This window comes from Lepisosteus oculatus, chromosome 25 (genome assembly GCF_040954835.1).
Source record: "Lepisosteus oculatus isolate fLepOcu1 chromosome 25, fLepOcu1.hap2, whole genome shotgun sequence".
NCBI lineage: Eukaryota > Metazoa > Chordata > Actinopteri > Semionotiformes > Lepisosteidae > Lepisosteus > Lepisosteus oculatus.
In genome coordinates, this window is record NC_090720.1 from 14,754,640 (window position 1) to 14,776,749 (window position 22,110).

A 22,110-nucleotide genomic window follows, 5' to 3' on the forward strand; every position below is an offset into this window, starting at 1 on the left:
TGTGATTGCTGCTTGCTCTCCCCATAGCTGGAGGAATCATACAAATATTAATCCTGCCTGCTATGGGTATTTATATTTCCCACTGATTGAAATTTCAATTTTACAGTAGAATGCCACCGTCTTTGATCTGTTTGTAATTTATTAATTTGTTTCATGGCGGGCAAATCTCTTTAAAAAACACTTGGCTGAAGGAATTACATGACTTTCTTAAATAGAAATTGAATTTTACTATGTCTCTTTTTATGATAACATGTCAGAGAGACAAGGCTCTTTAGACTCTCCAGGGCTGTCTTCTTAATAAACAAACGTCTTCTCTTGCCTGTTGATCACTCTCAGTGATGTCACTGACCTCTGCAGCAGTTTGTGTTGTTCTGTGAAGTAATGATGTCTCCAGAACCATCTTGTTTATGCAAATACATTGTCAGTTGAGCCTTCTCACAACTTTCCCTCTCTTTATGCACAATGTTTTTATAACTGTATCATTTTCATTGTCAAGAAAACCTATCTACTTTTGCTTTGCAAATAGCAGAATACTGAAACAGGACTCAGAAATGTATTACCATTAATCTTTCAAATCACAATCACTGCCAGCAAAAGAACATCTCTAATCAGGCCTAATTCCCTCCCCTCACCACCATAAATGCTGTGGCTTTGACGACTTTAGACAATCCCAGCCATTCTACCTCTGATTTCATCAGTGTCTCTCTGTAAACTGATGGGTTAAAACTGTGACTGTTGACAGGAGTGAATCACCACATTCTCACAGCCTACAGATTGACTGATTAATTGACAATGTGGGGAACACTCTGTGCCAATTAAATATGCAAGGCAGTGAAGAAGCATGTGACTGCTGTCTGTTTCTCAGCGTAAATAAGAACGTAAAAATAAAATGTTACAAATGAGAGGAGGGCATTATTAGGCTCATCTAGCACATCTGATAGACTGATCTGATGTGCTCATCTAGCACATCAGACTGTTTTAAGATAATTGATCTAAGGATCTGAGAAATATTCCAAGGTGTCTGCTTCAATCTCTTGGATGTTAAACTTGTTCCATACCCCTACAACCATTGTATCATGTTTGAAATTTATGAAAACATGTATTAGGTCCCCTCATTGCCTTCTGTGTTGAAGTCCTGAAAAGTTTTATTCCCTCACCCTGTCAGTTTAGGATATTTTCTAAAGACAGACCCTGTGGAAACCCTGTCAAGGACTTTGAACTTTTTTATTAGGGAGGAGATACTTAAAACCAAGATTTGGAGGTCTAAATACATGTTTGAATTTTAGATTCAGTATCCTGAAACAATCCAGAGTATTTTTACCTCCCAATTCTGTTGTTCTTTTTCTTTGGCACTTGCCTGTAGCAGTCTTGGGCTGCATTTCTGTGCCTCAAGAGTATCATGGGCAGTTTAGTTATTTCATCTCTCTCTGGGAAAAGCAAACAAATGCAAATCCTGTTATGTGCGCTTCTCTCTGTGAGTGTCTACTGTTGTCTGACTGGTCAGCATGGTGGCACATATTTCAGGCTAGATCACTCCCACATTGACTGCTGTATCCAGAGCTGCAACATGTTGAAGGGCCAGCAGCCACAAGGTGCCTTGTGCACTCTCTCCTGAGGATCCTGGTGGCTGTTATTTTCATCTGTTTCCTCTGGTTTCTACAGTGCTGGCTGGAACACTTAATAATAATTGCTTACACTTATATAGCACTTTTCCAGACACTCCGCTCAAAGCGCTTTACAGGTAATGGGGACTCCCCTCCAATGTGCAGCATCCACCTGGATGATGCGACAGCAGCCAAAGTGCACCAGGACGTTCACCCCACATCAGCTATCAGTGGGGAGGAGAGCAGTGTAATGAAGCCAATTTATATATGTGGATTATTAGGAGGCCATGATTGGTAAGGGCCCATAGGAAATTTGGACAGGACACCAGGGTTCCACCCCTACTCTTTTCAAGAAACACCCTTGGTTTTACATCTCATTCAAAGGACGGCACCTGTTTACAGTATAGTGTCCCCCTCACTATACTGGGGCATTAGGACCCACATGGGCCACAGGGTGAGCACCTCTTCCAGCAGGAACCTTAGTTTGTCCCAGGAGGTCTCCCATCCAGGTACTGACCAGACTCACACCTGCTTAACTTCAGTGGGCTGCTAGTTGAGAGTTGCAGAGTGATATGGCTGCTAGCTGCAACACTTCTCGCTTGCTGAAAGTAAATGTAATGAAGGAGCTGAAATTTACCAAGCCGTCAGCTCACTTTAAAAATGAAGAATGAAATAAAGGTATGACCAAAGATCAGGAAAATAGTTAATGAAACATGTTGTGTTTTGAAACAAAGCAAAGATTGTGAGGAGGCTCACACTGTGTGAGACAGGAATCTCTAGTAATAAGATAATACCTTCAGGGGAAAAAGCTTTCAAAGAAAGATTTTTCTATAAGCAGCGAGGAAGATTTTGAATACAGAAATAAAAATATTTACATTTGGAAACTGAGCTTAGTTTTCTACTTACTGTTTATGTGTGAGCAAAATATCAAGTTAGGAAATCCTATTTCAAAGAAACATGCAATTACAGAAATGTTTTTTTAAGAAAGCATTTTTTCCTTTGTGGGGTATTTCCTGTTGGAAAGTTTGGAACTGTTTCATTTTCATGGCAGTTGGTTGGCAGGCAAACAACTAAGAGGCTCTGGGCAATGGAAGAGAGGGAATACAGTTGGACCCTTCCTACCTGCTCAGAGTCAGCCTCCCTGCACAGCCCCTGTGTGTGTGCGTTGATGTGAGCGCGTGAGTGTGGGAAAACTGCAGCGCCAAGAAGTCCCTCCTCCAAGCCCACAGTTGGGAAGAGGTGGGGGCTGGGTTGGAGTGAAATACGCATTGCAAACCTGTGGGAGTGTCTCACAGAACAGGTAAAGAGAGGGAGGGAGGGAAGGGAGAGAGAGAAAAGCAAGTATTTCCTGGAGACCAGCAGGGAGGAGCAAATGGAAAGGGAAGAGAAAAAGGATTGAGAATACAGAGGGAAGAACGAGCAACAGAAACTTTTTCTTCTCTTCTTGGAAAAGCTAAACCAAACAAATCTAGCTGACAGCTCCTCCAGCAGAGCGAGCCATGAAGTCGGACCGGGAGGAGGGCAAGCCGGGTGAGTGTGCAGGCTGGGGAGGGATGGCTATCCCCAACCTTGGGGAGCAGGGCTGGCCATGAGGCCTGCAGGCTGTCAGGGCTGGGGAGCAGAAGCCAGCAGTGAGCTTTCCACCAGATTTAACCCTTTATCTGTACCCGTCTTTTACCTCTGCAGTCATTGATCAGAACAAACACTGCACCATGCTCAGTTTTCATTTTTTCATGAAAAAGTGCTGTAATCCTTTACTTATTCACTTTGTTTAGTTAAGAGTCCCAAGGCTCTATACATTTTTCTCTCTCATAATATTCCATCAGGAGGTTGATTTTTCTTTCAAACAAGTGGTACACATTTTTCTGTTCTCTGAACTTCTTCCACTAATGGCTGGTTTCAAACAATGTGTTACATACTTCATTGCCTTCTGTGAAAGCTGGTCTTCAGTATGAAGAATGTAATTCTTGTGAAATACTGTTTGTAAGACAGCCCTGTCTGTACTCATGTATTTATGTTCCACCTGTGTGAGTGTTGTGGAAGTAAACCCTCTGTTACATGATCTTAGTGAGCAATTGAATGGAATGTTTTAATTGGTTTTTTTTGTGGTGGATAAAATTTCTGATGTCTTAGTCTCTGTATGACATACACAAGTACACTTAAGTGGGTTGTCATCTGTAACGTACGTTGTAGTAGAAAACTTACCAAACTAACAAGTAAAAGTTTATTCCATGACGAAAAGAAAATATACATCGTTTTTCCACAGCTGAAAGTTGTCTCTTTTCTTTTCAGTATAGAATAAACTTTTACTTGTTCTTTTGCAGCCTATACAAGCTGATGAAGCTACCTACTTGAACTTACCTAACTAGTAATTTTAGAAAACAGAATCTTGAACAATAGTATCTTATCCTGTTGATATGACCCTACAGGTGTTAAATTCCTGAAATACTGGCCACCAGACTGTTTGCACCTGTTCCTCTCTGACAAGAAAATTATTGAAGTGGTACTGAGGCATGTCATTCTTCCAGGATACTAGGTTAAGCGCTCCTTTTGGCAGTGTAGCATTTCTTTCTGTTTTTGTAACTTTAGGAGATTTTGCATTTTGAAAAAATCATACTTTTGTAAAGAGATAAGGATAATGCTTTAAAAATGACCACTCTTTCTTGCTTTCTTTGTAATGCATGGGAATCTGGTGCTTAATCTAGTGCTTAAAACTTTAAAGATGAAAGCCAGGGCCACACTCAAAGTCGGCAGTGCTAACTGCTTGTGAGAGTGTTTTCCACTAGAGCTCTCTGGTGTGTCTCAGTGCCCAGCAGTTTGCAGTAATCTGTTGAAACATAAAACAAAAGAATCCTTCCCTTTCCAAGGGCCTTTGGTGTGGTGCTATTTTCTTCGTTGTGTAGTAAATAAATATTTGTTTGCTGTGCTGCCCCAGTGCTGGGGATTAGGTCTTGATGCCAGCAGGTGCTGGCTGCTGGGAAGGTTCCTGCTGTCAGGGAAAATCCAGTAGGTAGGGCTAGGAATTAGAAAAGTCACAAACAAGACAAGGCTATTCGGTCCGTCAGATTCTGAAAGTTCCAGGGTGTGGCAGAGTAAGGACACTATCTGTACTCTTGAGCAAATAAAACATGGATAGTCTTGCTGACAAGTGTGGTGTAAAGATAATCTCTGGCTTTCTGGTTTTGTGTTGCGTTGCGCTTTCCATGACCTTTAAAACAGCCTGGGGAATGAAAAACTGCCTTGTTATACAGCAGACTCTCCTGTATTCTCCTTTGTCGTGCTTCTGCCATAATTCAACACACTAAGAACTAGATTAGGTTGAAACAAAACTCCACTGTGCCTATCACTTTCAAACTACATACCCTTGCTTGACGGCAGCTGTGAGTTTGCCAGAGGCCTCTTCCTTGTGTCCAGACTGAGCTGGCAGAACATTAATGGAACCTATGCTTTTACACAAATACCTGAGGAACCTTTTCATTCTGAAGCTCTTTCCAAAAAAAGCAGGGGATTTAATACAGATACTAGGATTATACATTTCTGGCTGTACTGCTGTTCACCAAGACTGTTTTTGCGCCTGTTTTAAGAATTCTGGAACAGCACATGGGAATGCGGCCAGCTACTCTTCATTACTCATGCAAATACAACACTAAGCCATAATAAGGCAATAATATCCACAATAGTGCATTTCCAAAATGAGTTCAGGTACTCTTGCAGTGTGATCAGTGGGGTTTGCTGTTTCTAGTAGTAAAAAATGGAAGGGAAGAGCAGAATCCTCTGTAATCCATACACCCTAGAAATGGGGTGTCTTCCTGAGCCCCTATAATCATACAGTGAAAACTAGGAGTGTCTGCTTGTGTTTTAATTATTTGATGTGTGTCAGTGTCAACTTCTCAGATTCTCAGAACCTTGAGTTTCCAACCACTGTTTCTGCTTCCTCACCTCTTCTAGTTGTAATACACAGGGGTTTTCTTCCACTCTAACGGAGCTTGAATACTACTGAATTTAAAAGAAAGGGATAGATGTTTCTGTCTTGAATCTGATTGCAGACCTTTCTTATGTTTGCTTTTGGTATAGTTGTGTCTCTAAGAAAGATTTGGGGTTCCCCACAGAATTGCCCACTTGTTATTTCAATATGCATCTTTAAACAGATACTGCCAGTGAAACAGAACTCTCTGTCTAGGCCAAATGACCTGCTATTGTCAGTAACTCCATCTATTATTGAAGAAAAGTTTTTGGAGTAGAAGAGACCACCACAGAGAGTTTGGAAATTAAATTTTGAAACAAGTGACAAAATCATCTGAGGATGTTCAGCTTTAGTTTTTCTAACTTCTGTGTTGCAGTTTTAGAGAGCTATTTTATATGGACAGACTGAGATTGTGGTCACAGGCAGCTCTTTGTCCTGCCCCATCATGGGCGTTGCAGGGAAGCTGGTGTAATCTCAGAGAAAAGGAGAGCACACAATGAGCTGTCCTCAACCAACCAACAGCTACAGCAAAGCTGCTCTTCCTGTTTTATTGTCACCACTCCTAGCTGTTCTGTAAAGAGGACAAAGTGAAGCTCTTGGCCCGAGATACTCCTTTCTCAGTAATTCCTTGTTGCTTACTTTGTTGCTAGGAAAGGTATATCAGATGGCAGGTGAGTTTTCACCCCATCACCACAGTGGCCCCTTCAAAATTCATTTCTGGGCTTGAGAACAGATTGGTGCTTCTGCTCCAGACACAAGATCTTGATATATTAGAAACGTATCTACCTCTGTTTGCAGTACTAATATGAGGAAGGAGACTCGCAATCAGTCATCATCACTCATTATAGCCAATATAGCCAGTCATTTACATGATATTGATCAACTCTGCCCTGTGCTTGCTGTTGGCATTTTTAGGCTGATTTAAAGAACCTGAGAGTCACATGGAAGCAAGAAATTCGTAGCAGATGATATACAGTAATTGTCATATCTGCCTTCAGTGTCTTATCAAACAGAACATTGTGAGCTTTGCATAATCTTTGCCATTAGACTGTATTTCAACACATAGTTAGCGTGTCTTGTAAATTGCAGATCATGTCATTGGAGTTTAAATAAGTGAATCTGCTTTTCCCCATCACCATGTTGTAAATCCACACTAATAGAATAAAAATTGTCAAAGCATGTATTTTCAAAGTCATTTAATTTGCCCTTGAGTGCTTTCTCTTTTGATTTGATTACGTTCACCCCTGCTGTGTTATTCTATTCCCTGTTGTCTGGCATTGTGCAGATTAATCACTCCACCTAGGAAGGTTCAATCCCCCGATATGTGACAGAGCAGGAATACAAATCCACATTATTCAGTGTAATTTCTGGGTTTTTAATTGAAGCCTGTGTGTATGCAAATACAGTGCTGTCCTTTTGCATGGTAAGGGTGTGCGGGAGGGAAGGTGACTGTATGCTCCTTCAATGCCCTATGACATGCCAGCAGGCAGATCACAGTGCTGCTGAACTGGATTGTCAAGAATGATTCTGGTGTTGCAGACCTGCATGGAACAGGGAGCTTATGGGGTTTACTGAGGAGACCCAGTCCCCTGTCCCTCAGTGCCTTCATTTACAGTGTCACAGTTTCCTATAGGGGCTTCATGTGATCATAGATATGGCTGAACAGGGCTCTGGGTTTTCAACCAGAATTGTATACAAACTGTCTAGCAGTAGCCAGTTAAATGAGTCCATTTACTCAACAGTAAGCAGTGGTCACTTACAACAGTTTGTCCACACTCCTCTTTGTGGTATATTAAGTGTGCTTGCTATTATATCTATTCAAATAAGACTCAGCTGACGTAACATTACATTAGAGTTAGTAACTGAGGTCCAATAAATCCTTGTTAATTCTGCCACCCCTTTCCTTATTGTTGAAATGTAATGGAATATCTTTGCAAGTAATAGTATTTGCATGATTTCTTTTTGGTAACAGTCATTATTTTATCTGGGGCAGAGCAAAGTGGTGGAGTTAACCTTCCTTCTCAAAGGTCAATGTGGTGGAGTGAACCTTCCTTGTCCTGCACTTCTCTGTGGTGTTTCCTCTTTTCCGGTTTGTCAGTAGTGCTCACTGCACCCCTGAACATCAGGAACAGTTAACAAACTGCTATTCCTAGTGCCCCTGCTGGGATTTGAACCTGATTGCTCACAGGCTCCAAGAACACACAGACACAGACACTCCTTAGACATTGGATAATTCCACAATTCCATAGGACCAGGTCCTCTGCTGTTGCAGATTTTACACTCCTCAAGATTTCAGAGGAGGTGACGTTACTTCTGCATGAGCCTTGTTAGTCACTAGAACTGCCTGCAGCTTCAGATAATGAAAGCTAATGATCCCAAATAGATCATTCCATGGCTCCACTGTGTAAACAGCTATGACTAAGAGCTGTTCTTTATACAGTGGCTATTGGATGAAGCTTGCCCCTCCATGCGTTTCAAACTGCAGGGTGCTGCATCTGATATTTCAGTGGCACTGTAGGCAATCAGTGTCAAGTGCGAATTCTTCTCACTATCCCAGTGCCATATGACCTGCCGCATATGACATAGCTCAGCGCTGGACAGGGAATGTTCCCGCTTCAGATATTTTTCTTAGTAACCCTTTGTGTGATTCCTCAGTGTCTTCCTATAGGGTGTCCAAATTTTCTAAGGGTAATGAAGACGCTTTCTCCCAGACGCCTACCAAAGTTTCATCTAGAGTCAACAGCTCCTCCTATCCCTGTGTTTGACACTGACACTGTTAATTTTGAGAGGGTGTGATACTTATTTTTCAAATACTGTCTAGTGGGTAATTCAGTCTCATTAGGGAGGTTAAATTGAACACAGTCAACAAAAAGAAAGTACATGATCAGAAATGTGCCAAAGTGCAATCATGTCCTAGGAGCTGGCAGGTAGATTAAACAGGTAGTAACATTAAAAATGTCTGTGATCTGTCCTCTTGAAAGCTGTGCAGGTCTGTATAGCTTTATCATGCATTTATTGTATCACACTTTTTCCCTTACTACTTTTTAAAATGGATTCAAGATTATTTATTTGTCCAGATTTTCTATCTGCATATGTTGTGTTTTATCATATTCAGGTGTCAGCAACAGTTTTTGCATCTCTTTTCCCTGCATATGAATCTATATTATTACTCTCCAAATCTGAAGAATTCCTTTGTTCTTTTATTTTCTTGATTCTCACTTTTATCCTGGAAAGAATTATTTTACGGTTAGAAATGCTACTGCACAGCTGCAGACAGCTGTTCATATCACTCTTCCCATACAGTTTGTCAGTGTGCCCCAGCTCCTCTGAACTTCAGTCCTGCCCATAAGAGCTTAGTGGCTTCTTCCTTTCACCCCACCTGATCCACTCACTCAGCAAATGTTTTAGTTCTTGAACTAGTGACAATTTCAATAGTTTAAACATTTAAACATTCTTAACTAATACGTAAAATTGACAACATTTTAGGATGTAAATAGGGTTTAGTTAAAATAAGTCAATTATTTTGGGGATTTTGTGACTGACTAAGAGAACTGGGATACTCTGCTCATTCATCTTGTTTTGTAAAAATAGGTAAAATTTCCTGTTGTTGGTTTTGTTCCTGCTGGTCCTGCCCTTGTTTCTGATTGTACTGGTCATGTTTAGTATAGTGCACAATTTAGTGCACTAGCATAGCCCACAGCACTTACCAAAGGCCTACAATGGTAGATTAACTGTCCATTTTTAAACAGAATTAAGAATTCAGGGGTTCTTTGTGTTTTGGTGGGTTATTGAAACCAATTTTTTCACCCGTAATGTAGAGCTGGTGCAGTGTGCTGTGTGTCCATGTGTCGAAAATGGCTCCCGCCTCCTTTAGTGAACCAGTGAAGTACAGCACACTCAGCATATAATCCCAGCCAGCTCTTTAATCACTGTGTCGTATTCCTCAGGAAAATATATGCTTCTCTGTCTCCTCACTGGCCTGTAGAAAAAAACAGTAGTCTCTGGGCCTGGAAAATTCCAACATTCGAAGGGGTCCTGGGTAAATTGTGTGGTATAAACAGCTGATTTGCCACCATCTGAGAGCTTCCCTTTCAAACACTTTCAGATAAGGGAGAGACCCATTATGACCAGAGACAAGCAAGCTGGTACCAAGTAACCCAGCCATGCTTGTTCTCAAAATGAACATTCTCCTGAAGTTGTGTTCTCTTTATTAAACACCATTCATATTAATGGGGTCACTCTTATTCATTCTGCATTATAAACAGACAGTTTTAACATGCTGTATTCATTTTGACTGGGTGGTCATGATAGGACTCCTGGAGAGCATGTTTTTGTGTGACCCCATCAGGGTGCTTCTCCCTCCTGCTCCTTTTAGACTGAGCTGGCGCTAAGGTTGCAGGAGAGTCATGCCAGTCTGATCACAGGCTGGATGGCTTTGCTGCTCCTCCCTGGCCTCTCGGCAGCCCGTTGTTGGCACCCAGATGAACCTGTAAGTAGTAGAAGGGCCGTCTCCATTACTGCCATCTCTGGCTGGCATGGCTGGTCTGTCCTGCCTTGTAATCTCAAAGCAGTGCTGCTACTGCTTTGCAGCTGTTCTCCATTTGCTCACATGCACTCATCCCATCTCTCTCTGCTCTCCCTGTGTTGGGCTATAAATGGTTTTAGCCCCTCTAAACAACTTTATTGTATTTTGATGCTGAGTTATCAGTAAGAGAGTCTTTACTCTGTTACTGATGCAAGGGTTGTACAGTATTGCAAAAGACTGCTGTGCATCAGGGGTCCTGTCTGAACTTGTGAACTGATTTTTGTCAAAAGTTCACTATAGAAAAGCCCTGCACTCAGCAGGAATTACACATTACATGGAAAATGTCAAACACAATGTTGTGTAGTTTTCCATCAAATTATCTTCAGTAGCTGTAGTATAAACATCTGTCTTCTGCGTTAGTACCTGTCTGTATCGGTCCTTTGTGGTTCATAACACACAAGGCTAATTTACAGGGTGCTGCTGTGTTTATGTGCTCTGTTTCATGCTAGGTGTTGTTACATGCTTAATGTCATCTCACATCTTTCAGTCCAAGATGCTTATTGGAATACAGATGGCCTGTATGTGATTGCTGTTTTGGCATGACATAGGCCAAGGTATAATGGTTTTGCTTGAGGGACCAGAAGTGTGGAATATCTTGCCAATACTTGGGTGTTGTTTTCTTGTGGTTTAATTTTTTTATTTTTAGATATGGCTGCTGTCTGTTTGTGCTGATATGTTAATTGACAGAAATGGAGGCTCGACTTTCTCTATCAGTGTCTTGTCATGCTGTTTCACTATGCAGATTAATGCTGTAAACCAGCATACCTTTCTCCCAGCAGGCTGACAAGCTAATAACACTTTCTGTGCCAGTCTGTGGTGGCTTGTGTTATCGGAACAGGCTGGGAAGCATTAGTCCTGCAGGATTTCAGATTGCATGTGACTGGGGAACTGATTCACGGAGAATTAGTTTTTTGTTAAAAAAGAGCTCTTTAATGCCTGTGAGGTTCTGCTATTTTGTGTGTCTTGACAAACTCATGAAACTCCTTGGTTTTAAAATGCATGATTTTTATGCATTGTGGTTGGAATATTTTTTTGGAAGAGGAAGAAACAGCTGCACAAATCACAGTTAAAGAAAATGGTAAAATTGAAATTTGTAAATGTTCTGTAAATAATGGAAGACAATTACAGGATTTTTGAGTTAAATGTAATTACCCCAAAATAATCCTAGGGTAGTACAGATAGTAACGTTTGTTGATACATTGAACAACTTGCTATATGTGACCAAGCCTTTAATGTTCATTCTCTGATCTCTGGACATCTTAAAGGAGTATAACCACATTTTGTATTATTGTGAATAAATGCAGGTGTAAACTTTGCCAGTGCTTAACAGGTGTCTTTAATATTGTCAGGAAGGAGGCTCTATAGAAACAAGTTGAAAGACATTGCAAAGATCGAGTGCTATGCAGTGCTATCACCACCATGTGATCAGGAGAAAATACAAGCAGAAATACTTTTATTATACACATCAGTCTAACAATATTTTAATGCTTTTGAATTTGCATAGTAATATTCAGCCATGAAGGAAAATAGCTTTTCGATTCCCTGAAGTCATCTTCAGATTGAACCGGTTTTCTATCGTTGCCTTCAGGGATGCTGGCTGAGAATTGATGTCGTGAACCTCAGTCTGCTGAAGAACCAGTGCCCAGGAGGAGGAGTCCTTTCTGCAGGAATGAATATGTTAGTTATTCGCTGCTTATGCTGAGAGAGGTCAAATGGATTATGTGCCTATACATTAAAGGTCAATATATCCTTCTTAGAAAGCAGCTAATGGATTTACAGCTAGTGGTGTGGTAGTCTGATTAAATTGCACTGGTTGGCAGATTGAGGTGACATCCTTATGATAACATTTCTGGTTTCCAGTGGAGAAAGAGGCAGTTTCTTCACAAATGGGAATAAATCAGAGTTCTTTTACCTTTCTACTCATTCTATTTGTACATTTAATTAGAAAGTCTAGTCCTGGAGTCTTTGCCCCTCGTAAATTGTAAATGTGAAACCAACACACTCAGCTAATCCTTAACCAGTAGAGCCCTGGAGTGATCTGTAGTGAGAGACAGAGACAGTGGTATTAGGCACCTGTTTTTACTGGTGTGTACAACATGAGAAAACTGTCATCCTTCTTTCTTCAACTAAAAGACCTGTGTCTTGGGTGCTCCTTTTAATAAGAGAAAAACTGGCAGTTTTCTGTATGTGGTACTTGTTTGAAGAGCAGTAAAGTAGAAACTGGAGTTCTTTATCCATATGTATTGAAAGCTAAAGCACTTTGAGGTATAATTCTCAAAAGTCTTGCCAATAATATCTGGACAGTTATAATAGTGTTTTATGGAGCTGGTACCCTTTTTGTGTACCAATGAACTCCCTACACCACTCATGAGTATCTTTTACTGTCTTTTCCACAGAGCTGGACATGATGAATTGCCCCGAGATAATGCAAACTATATGAACCAGCTGAGTTTTATAGGGAATATTGCACCTCACCTCCTCTAATACAGTAATGGTATCATGGGATTGTAGGTTTGTCTGTATGTTGGTTCAGTCTGAAAACTACCCAGCAGGGTATCTTAGTAATGTGGGTAGGTTTGCATTATTAACAACATGACATTGAACTGGAAATTTTAATCATGTGGGTTTTGTGGAAGTGTAAGTACAGAGGATGGTGTTCAGCTTAGTGAAACATGTATACTTATCTCCCTGTTTGTCAAGTCCTACACCATCAGTGAAATAAATAACAGTGATTTGTGTGTGAATTTGCTATTAGAGTGACTTGAGCTGGCATTTCACATTATTCTGTGTGCAGCTCTGTTTGCAATGATGATCTGTCATGATCGGAGATCTGTGCAGCCGTCTGTAAAACATTGCTCCTAAAACATAGAATAAAAAATATTCTGAAGCTGGGTAAATTGTCTGTAATCCAAATTTATTTGGCCACCCCACAAATCCAGAGCCAATGAGAATGCAATATGGGGCATTCACATTGTTCAAACATCTCCCATCTTTCAGACCACTAAAGTTGCTTTTGTCTATTTTTATGACATATTCAATTCAGGCAATCACAGATTTCTCTGAAGCTGTTGTGCTATCAGAAGCTGGTTTCCTCACACAGCCTGAGGCTGGTTTTGAATCGTGCTTGTCGTCTTCTTCTTTACTGGTAGTGTTGATGCATGCATGTGCTGAACACTGCTAGGAGACAGGAGAAGTCTAGCGAATGAACCTGTCTGTCCCTCCCTCTTTACACTATTCTGTAGCCATATATGAACAATTATCCATGTTGCAGACTGTTGGCAGGTTGTGGATGAACCTCTAAGTTTGTTCCACATATTGGATCCATCAATAACAGATATTTGCTGTCTCATCTCTCTATTTGCTGGTCCCAAATCCCTGTTTAGGCATACGATCACCATTCATTTCAAGCACACTTAACAGATCTTTCTTTTCATGTGAATTGACTTCATAATCTTTTAAGAAGCATGCCACGCTGGGCTGCAATTTATTACCTTGTGAGCAATCTTCAGATCCCTGGTTTTTGTATTAATGTTGAAAAAATGTAAAATGTCTGCATGCTTGAGCTGTGCACTTGCATACACTGATGAACAGAGGTGTGAAATGTATTCATGATGGGTGTTAATGATTGAAGTGCTTTGGCGAAGATGAGAAGCACTTAATAAAATCCATTAAAATGATCACCGAAATTTTTTTTAATAGAATCTGCTTCCCAGCTGTTAAAATGGTAATGTATGCATTTTCTTGTCACCTTGCCTTTGCTTGATGTGATGGATTTTCCATTACTAAGAGACACTCAGGTCTTTGTGATATAATATGGTGTTTGAATTAAAGATTAGCTTGGTAATAAGTGTTAACTCTTGAGCTGCAGTGCTTGAACTACATATTAACCATGGGATCTTGTATCCTATTCGAGTGCAGCAGGAAAATGGTTTGTCTGGATTCTGCTGAACTGGTCGTTCCTGACAAGGGGGATTCCTGACAATCTGAGTGGGAGGTGTATGTTTGGTTATTGCTACAGTTGTTATTCCAAGTAGATGCCAAGGACAGAATTGGAATGGCTATTTGTCTGTTTTCAATTTTTATTTCCATTCTGAGCCTGGACCTCCTCCCCATTTTATGTACCCAGAGAGAGTACCCACAGGGTAGGACTCCATTTCTAAATCTACTAAATTTCCATTGTAAAGAGTTTCTTAAACCATTTCTGACTGTTGTAAGAGAGTACTCGATCTGTTACACATTATTACATAATATAAAAACAACTCTGACTCTGAAAGAGAAAAGCCAAGTCTTTCTAATGAAAAGCTCAAAAGTGTGTACATTTAAGCTTGGATGTTGAAAGGAGAAAGAGGATTTGGAATGCATGTAATTTACAGTTGGTTTTGCCTGGAAGTGACCAAGGTTATCTGAACAACCCTTTGACTCATAGATAGGGGAACACAAGACAGTCATGTGTTTTACTCCCAGGCCACCCCAAAATCCCACAGACAGTATCATAGTGCCACTCCCCTCCAGGTCACAGTAATATTTGCGTGAGCTGAGCTGATGGCTATAGAGATGCATGTTTGTCCAGTGGGCCAATTCTGTCTATGTGAGCACAGGACTTCTTTCTAACACCACTTTTCACATCCAAGACTTGCTTTTCTGAATGTGTTATCTGATGAATGCTGTGTGGAATAGCACTGGCAAGGATAACATAATTCAGTATCTAAAATCTTCATCTCCTTCTTACACAATAGAAAGAGTGGGTAATGTCAAGTCTTTCTCTTGCAATTTCCCACAGGTTGTCCTAGTGATGACTTTGAGTAACCACACCACATTTAAATAGCAACTTCCCAAAAACAGGAAAAGCCACTCCTGTGTATCTCTAGAGAACTGTTTTTCATGCAGGCTGGCTTCTTTGTAACATTTAAGCCCTTTAATGTCAATGAAGGAGTTGTGAGAACAAGAAGAGGCACGGAGTAAGGCACTCGTTCTTCATTTTCTTCAGGTAATAAGTTTGGAAGTGAGGTGAATACTTCTTCATTAGGGTTAATTCATGTTGTAATGAGCAGCGGACATGCTACTTTGAAGACATAAAACCTGCTCTTCCTGCTTTTAGGGTGAAAAGGTCCTTTTCTGACTCTTTTCACTTTTCCTTTGTTTACCAGAAGGGGGTGGAACCTGCTGTGGATGGTCAATGGTCATTTCAGATTGCTCTGGGTAATTAATCTGCACCTCCTTTCTTGCTGTTGTTACATATGCAGAGGCTTCTTTCCATGGCAACACATCCGCTGTCTGTGATAATGTTTATCCTTCACTATTCAGGACAATGTGGTCCTAGTGCCATTCAGTCTTTTGCATTTGATGGAAACTGGAGATAATAATAGACTGCTTATAATGCACTTGGATAAGAATAATGTCTCCATTTTAGGTCAGTTGGTAATCCTGTGGTTCCCCTTCCTGCAATGCTGCATACATCTCCAAAGCTGTTTGCCAATGTGCAAAACACCACACTGCTGTCACAAAGCAGTCTGATATTGCTTTTGTCATTGAGTGACATTCTCCAATTGTACTGCAGCAAACTGGGGTATGTCTGTCACCTGTCAGGTGGGTGCAGAGTTTGTAGGGAAGGTGACCAGTTGACAAGTGCAGTCTGCTTGCCCTGCTACAGGGTCTAGGGGAAGGGGCTAATGATGGACATAAGGAGCTTCAGGGTCAGCCTGCATCATCAGAAGAGCACAGGGGTAATGAGTGATGATGTAGCTATTAGCGCTCTGCAATGGCCCAGGGTTCACCAGCAAGGTTTGGGTACCATGACTAAGAGAGAGAAAGGGGGTCTGCCTGAAATTGAAACAGAGAATTGATAGTCTGCTTTTTCATCCCTACCTCATTCAGCAAGATGATAAAAGGTTATCTAATTTGGCTGCCTTGATAACTTACTGAAATAAAGCATGCAGGCCAGATGTTTATTTATTGGCCATATATAATTTCTTGAATTAGGAATTTGTCTTTTCGCATACCCCAACTTACTCTCCATGAGACACACAGACAGGGAGAGAAGCTTGGGGTCAGAGCACAGGGTCAGCCATTTATACAGCACCCCTGGACCAATTTGGGATTCCTCTGCCGGCCAAGGGATACGAACCAGCTGCCTTCCAGCCATAGAGCCACCTTAAGTTCTAAAGATATATGACGTTAGTTTTCTTTTAATTAAAGGTGACAGACAGTTGCTTCTCTCTTCGATTTGCAATCAGCTTTTCGACTGAATAATGTTTGGAATAATCTTAAAGGTTAATTATGTGAGGAAGCACTTCACTGTTCCACAGGCTACAGTGCACATAGTGGTAATGGTCTGCAGGCTAATTTACTTTCCAACCTTTTGAGGCCTTTGTAGTAGTTGTCTGACCTGGAAGAGAATTAAAAGTATGACATAGTGGACAGAAATAAGCAGAACTAGACTAAGATGACATAGTGTCTGATACAGTATGTGGCATTACAGCACAGTGCTGATGTTTGAATGTGGCTTCATGCTTCATTGGTTTGGTTCCATCTGTGAAATTAGCGGAGATTTGAGACTTCAGTCAGGTCTGCGTCAGTGTGGTTTAAAAGACACATCCAATTGCTCATTAAGCTATTTGGAGGAGGTGACACTTCACCTCAGCAAAGCTGCCCTGTTCTTTGGCTGTTCATTTAGTCACAGGGCTGCACCAGGGGTGGTGCTGCTGCACAACTTCAGTAAAAGCACCAGGGGCTCCAGTGTAGTGCAGCCCTTGAAACTGTTGTCAAGAAGTCTAAATGTGCCTTTTGTTTTTTCTTCAATGTGTTATAAGAATTGTCCAACTTCTAAAACCCTTTCAATAGCTCAGTGCCCATTTGACATGGTGATATTCTGAAGATTGATGGGTATGATGACCTAATCTGATGGGGTACAGTGTGCATGCCAGGGCATTTAAGTTGTGGGGGTCTGTGACAGGCCTGTTATGAATACATGAACTCCAGTTTTCTAACTTTCTCAAGTACTGTGCTAAACCCCCCCCCTAAACAATAAAACACTACATGAAGATTCCGGGCATAAGGTCATCGTAAAGGCTAGTGAAAGGGAGTCTGTAGCAGATTGCAATAAGTCTCCCATAGGCCAGGCTCATAAGCAACTCCATGATATTGTTCTTTAAGTTGTTTTTCATTGTGCTGCACAGCAAGGCAGTTTTGCTCACTGAACTGCACAGCCGCCCTGGAGAAATCAATGGCTTTTAATTTTTTTATTTTCTGGACTTTGACCTTCTGGGCCACTGTTTGTCTTTCTTTTTTTCTTTAAAATTTTCTCCTCCCTTTCGCTTCTCTACTTTGTAAAGTTACACCAACACAAGGTCATAGACCCAGACATTATTGCGGAAAGGGCTCAAGTTCTGCTATCTGACTTACATTTTTTTGTTGGAATTGACTGAATGGTCCTCCCAATGAAAATGTAAAGGACATATTTCACCTGAAAGGTAGAATTTGTAAATAAGGGCTCTTCTCAGTTTTATTTCACTGTTGCCTGGGCAGCTGCTGTCATTCTACTTTTGCCATTCATACTTACTGTTCTATGGACTGTGTGCATGATTGATGTTCTTGTCATGAAGACATTGGATTCTGCAACATGACTGGGTTAGAGCGGTTTATCATATATCATATATGCTCTTTTGGGAATATGTTCATCATCTGCCACAGGTTTGCACAGTGAGCAGAGGAATTGCATTTTACATTGCATGCATCTTTTAACTATTGCATAAGAATGTTAGATGCTGACTGCTGCTTAAAAACAGCTCATTGTAATTAAATGTCAATTGCAATTCAGCAGCTAAAGACAAGGTGTCTTGATTTAAGAGCTATGATATTAATTATTCGCTGATAAGATAATTGTTTTTTCTTTTCTCACATATTGCACACACTGTTTTACCTCCCACGGTCATTCTGAGAAGGAGCAAGATAGCCTACAGTGAGGTCAGAGAAGAAGTCAGTTCTGTAGTAGTTCTGGCTAGAATGCCAGGATTGGTGTTCCTCAATTGGCCCCTGGAGTCAAGCCACAGATATCAGTACCACAGGAATTTAATCAAAGATATAAGTTATTAAAACAATGGCCTGCAGCCTCCACAGCTATTTCTGTCTCTCCTTTATGCTCTTATTGACTTGTTATCCTGCTGCCTAACTGGTTGAGACTGTAGCTGACTGTCACACTGTTACCTCCTGCACATTTCTGTGGCCAAGTGATCCCAGAGGACCTTAAACTGGAAAAGACAGTGCCATTTATTGACTGCTCTCTCATTTTGACATAACAAACACTATGTTAATGTTTAAAGTAGGGGTACAGAAATGATACTGATTGGAAATGAAAGGTGGCCTCACCTCTTGTACTACTTGAATGTCTTGTGGTAGGTGTTTGTCTGATTGCTCAGCCTGGAATTCTGGATTTATTACTATAATTTTAACACAGCACTAGAGCTTAGGTTGACTGATTAGAGACTCTGCAGTGTTACATAATGTTTTGAGAGATTTTTTAAATATAATATTTGTTCGTTTTTTGTCATTATAAGTCTTAGTTCCTGAATACACGTCTGTGTGTCTGATTTCCTAACAAGATGCCACTGAGTTTTGGCTTGGTGAGAGCTGGTCAGTCAGGCTGGAGAGTCTATCACACATACTTCCTAGTTATATCATTTCTGAATCAATGCCTGTTATATTACAAAAATGTATCTACAAGATCCTCTGATCAAACTGCTCTGTTATTGTTGTTATTCTTCATGGTTATTTGCTATTTCTGCAGAAAGAAACAAAGGCATAGGAAAATAGTTATCCAAGATCATTTGCAGAAGGTGCTAAGGAAGTCTCCATCTGTTTCCTTGTTCTTAAAGCCTTGTGATGTGAAATTTGATTTTAAGTGATTGAAGAACTTTTGAGACAGTCAACCCGATTGCATCTTTGATCTTTTTTTACATTAAACCTGTGCAATATACAACTGTGGTAATTTTAGTAGTAAATCTGATCCCATGCTTTTCAGTAAACGGCCACAGTGGCAGTGAAGGTACTGTGTACAATATAACTTTAACAGGACTGAGAGTCAGGGCTTTGGGCCATTTCTGCTGCAAACACACCAGGTTATTCAATGATTTCTTTAGCTTGTGTCGGTAAGCAGAAGGATACTGGACAATTATGCTTTGTTTAGTGATGTGTTTATTTTAATATGGCAGAGTTCAGAATGATGAATTCTCAGCAGCTTGGGGAGACAGTCCAAACTGAGCAAGGGGTTGTTGTCTCATTCCCAGCATGAATGTCACCCTTCAGAGAGTCTTATGTTAGCCTATTGTCTTCTTTGATCCCCTGATGTGTTTCAATCCAATTGTAAGTCATCTGTAAAGAAATATGTTTTAACGGTGCTTATGAATGACTCACTGCTAATGCTTGACTGGACCTGCTCCTCTGTAATCTTAAATAACAGACAGTAGCATAGCAACACTTGGAAAAGTTTTGACATAATTATAATAATGGCTCATAATCATCATGAACAGAATAAATACAGTTTAGTAATGATCTGAAAAGAGCACTTTATTGTGTTGGATTACGCACAAGCCCTGCTTTTTGCCAGCAGCTAGGGAGTCCTTCAGTGGGAGCGGTAACCTGCAGTGACTTCCGGTGCTTCTCCTGTCCTCAGCCCTGCAGAGCACGCCCAGCAAAACGTCCTTTAGTTCAAAAGGACTGTCATTTCCTGCACTTCCTACAAGAGAAGGGAATAAACATCAGTCAGATTCATGCTTGAAATTGTGCTTTGAAAGCAAATCTAAATGATGTCTTTTGCTCAAAGACATTCCATCTTTATTCTAGGTAATGATTCTTTCATTCATATGCTAGATAAATAAAATCGATGTTGTTTCCATTCTGCTCTTTGCTGCATCACACTGTTTTTGTTTCTGGGCATTTAGTTTTTTCTGCTGTGTTTATTTTTTTGTACTTTATGTATTATTGTATATTTTAAGTCATCTTGGATAATAATGTCTTCTAATCAAATAACTACAGGACAAATAAGAGTCATATCTTACTGTAACGTGGCAGTGAAGGATCATCCATTCTTCAGCATCTGCTCCATATTCCATCCATCCCTTTTCTAATCACTTCATCCAATACTGGGTCATGAGGGAGCCAGAGCCAAACAATTGGAGCAAGGCAGGATACACCCTGGATGGGATGCCAGTCCATCGCCGGGCACGAACCAACATAGATACAAACACAACAGGGTCAATTTTCCCAGAAGCCGATAAAGCTACCAGTATGTTTTTGGACTATGGGTGCAAACCAGGGCACTCACAAGAAACCAACCCATTGAACCCAGAGCCACAGCTCTGTGAAGCAGCAATATTAACCAGTGTGCCACCATGCTGCACTGTGCTCCTTATTAATAATGATTAGTAATAAATGGAGTAATGTAAATGGTGACATAGAAACCTGAAATGTGGCTTAGACAGCCTTGTCATCTCTTATGAGACATGAGCAGAGTTGGACACCCCTATGCAAATGAATATGTGGAAAGCCTGTGAGTTGGTTTGGGCTTTGCTTTAGCACAGTGTCCCAGATCACTGCAGTGTTTTTACATACTCAGCTGTACTGTGATGGGACTTTGAACTTTAGCAGACAGATCCAGTGAGACAGGCTTTTAGGTACTGTAAGCTTGGTTCCAGTATAAAAACGCACCACTAACTGACTGAAACTATTAACATGGGGAACACCCCCAGTGACCCGTCCAGTCTAGATATCAAGAGAGGACCAGAGATCATCTTCTTTTGCCCTTTGGACACTGATTTAGTGATCACATTACTTTTAATCCCAGATCCTTGGCTACAAAATACAGTGAAAACTCTTAAAGGGGAACTGCAATGCTATTTTTATATTTCGGGGTTAGAAAGAATCAGCGTTGATGAGCACATTTCAAACCACAATGAAAGTAAAATGTACATAGTAACTTGAAAAACCTCTTCCATCACAAAACAGACAGAATTTGCAGGTATGTGTATTCAGAATGAGGCAAATAATTAAATAATTGTATACCTAAATATAATTGAATAAAACTTCCAGTGACATGTTGTTGCCTTATTACATTGTAAACAAGCTGGCTTGTGAATGCATCTCTTTTAATCTGTAGAGAAAACCGGTTCAGGGACGCCAAATAATGTAAGAAAAGTGGCTCTCTGAAGGCACCAGTTCTGTAGGGTTTGGGCATTTACTGAGACAATTATTAATTGTAGCAGTAAATCACAAAGTTGATTCTTTTGATGGCTTTAGAATCCAACCATGCGACATAACTCAAACAACGCGCACACACAGGTACTAATACACGAGGATACATTTATTAATACATAGAATATGCATATAAACCTAACAGATCTTATCGAGAGGGTTATCAGAATACAAAAGATATATATTCAATCAGTTACAAAGAGTTACACATATCAAGAGGACATACGTTCAGTATATCATTCATTAAGACCGTTTCGTAAAGTGAACTTGGTTACAACTTCTACATTAGATACTCAAACAAGTACATAACTCTTAGGAATTAAATTGATATCAACTGGTTGGGATAACAATTGAATTCTCGAGCTGTAATGCATTGAAGTTGAATACTCATCCAATCTTTGGGGATTCAGATCTCCTGCGGGCACAAAGGAACAGTTGCAGGCTGTTGCTGTCCAATCCGCGCTCTCTGGCTCGGTGCCAGGCTGTGCTGTGCGGCTTGCGACGGTGCGCTGCTGATGCTCATTGTTGGCTTTAACTAGCAAAGTTTGTGCACAGGAGAAAAGATGACTGTGGGTCCCAGCAAGTCAGGAAGAGGACTGGTTCGTTCCTGATGAAGAGCTAGTTCTGAATAGTGATTCAGCTTTCCACAGTTCCGACCTGTTCAGGAGGCCTGCTGCTGGTTACTCTCTGGCAACCTCCACTCTAGACTCTTA

The 22,110-nt window shown here is 40.7% G+C and overlaps 1 protein-coding gene across 8 annotated transcripts in view; it reads left to right on the plus strand.

The window, feature by feature from the left end:
* The window catches only part of LOC102682811 (kazrin), a 618,046-nt gene that overhangs the window by 443,844 nt on the left and 152,092 nt on the right, over positions 1-22,110 (plus strand). The window contains exon 1 of one of the 8 annotated variants that reach the window (XM_069184019.1): positions 2,934-3,134. The exons of the other annotated variants lie outside the window; for them this stretch is intronic. Coding sequence (XP_069040120.1) covers positions 3,104-3,134 — 31 coding nt within the window. The 5' untranslated portion in view covers positions 2,934-3,103. Of the gene's footprint in view, positions 1-2,933; positions 3,135-22,110 lie in introns of those variants that run through there. 8 annotated transcript variants of the gene reach the window in all.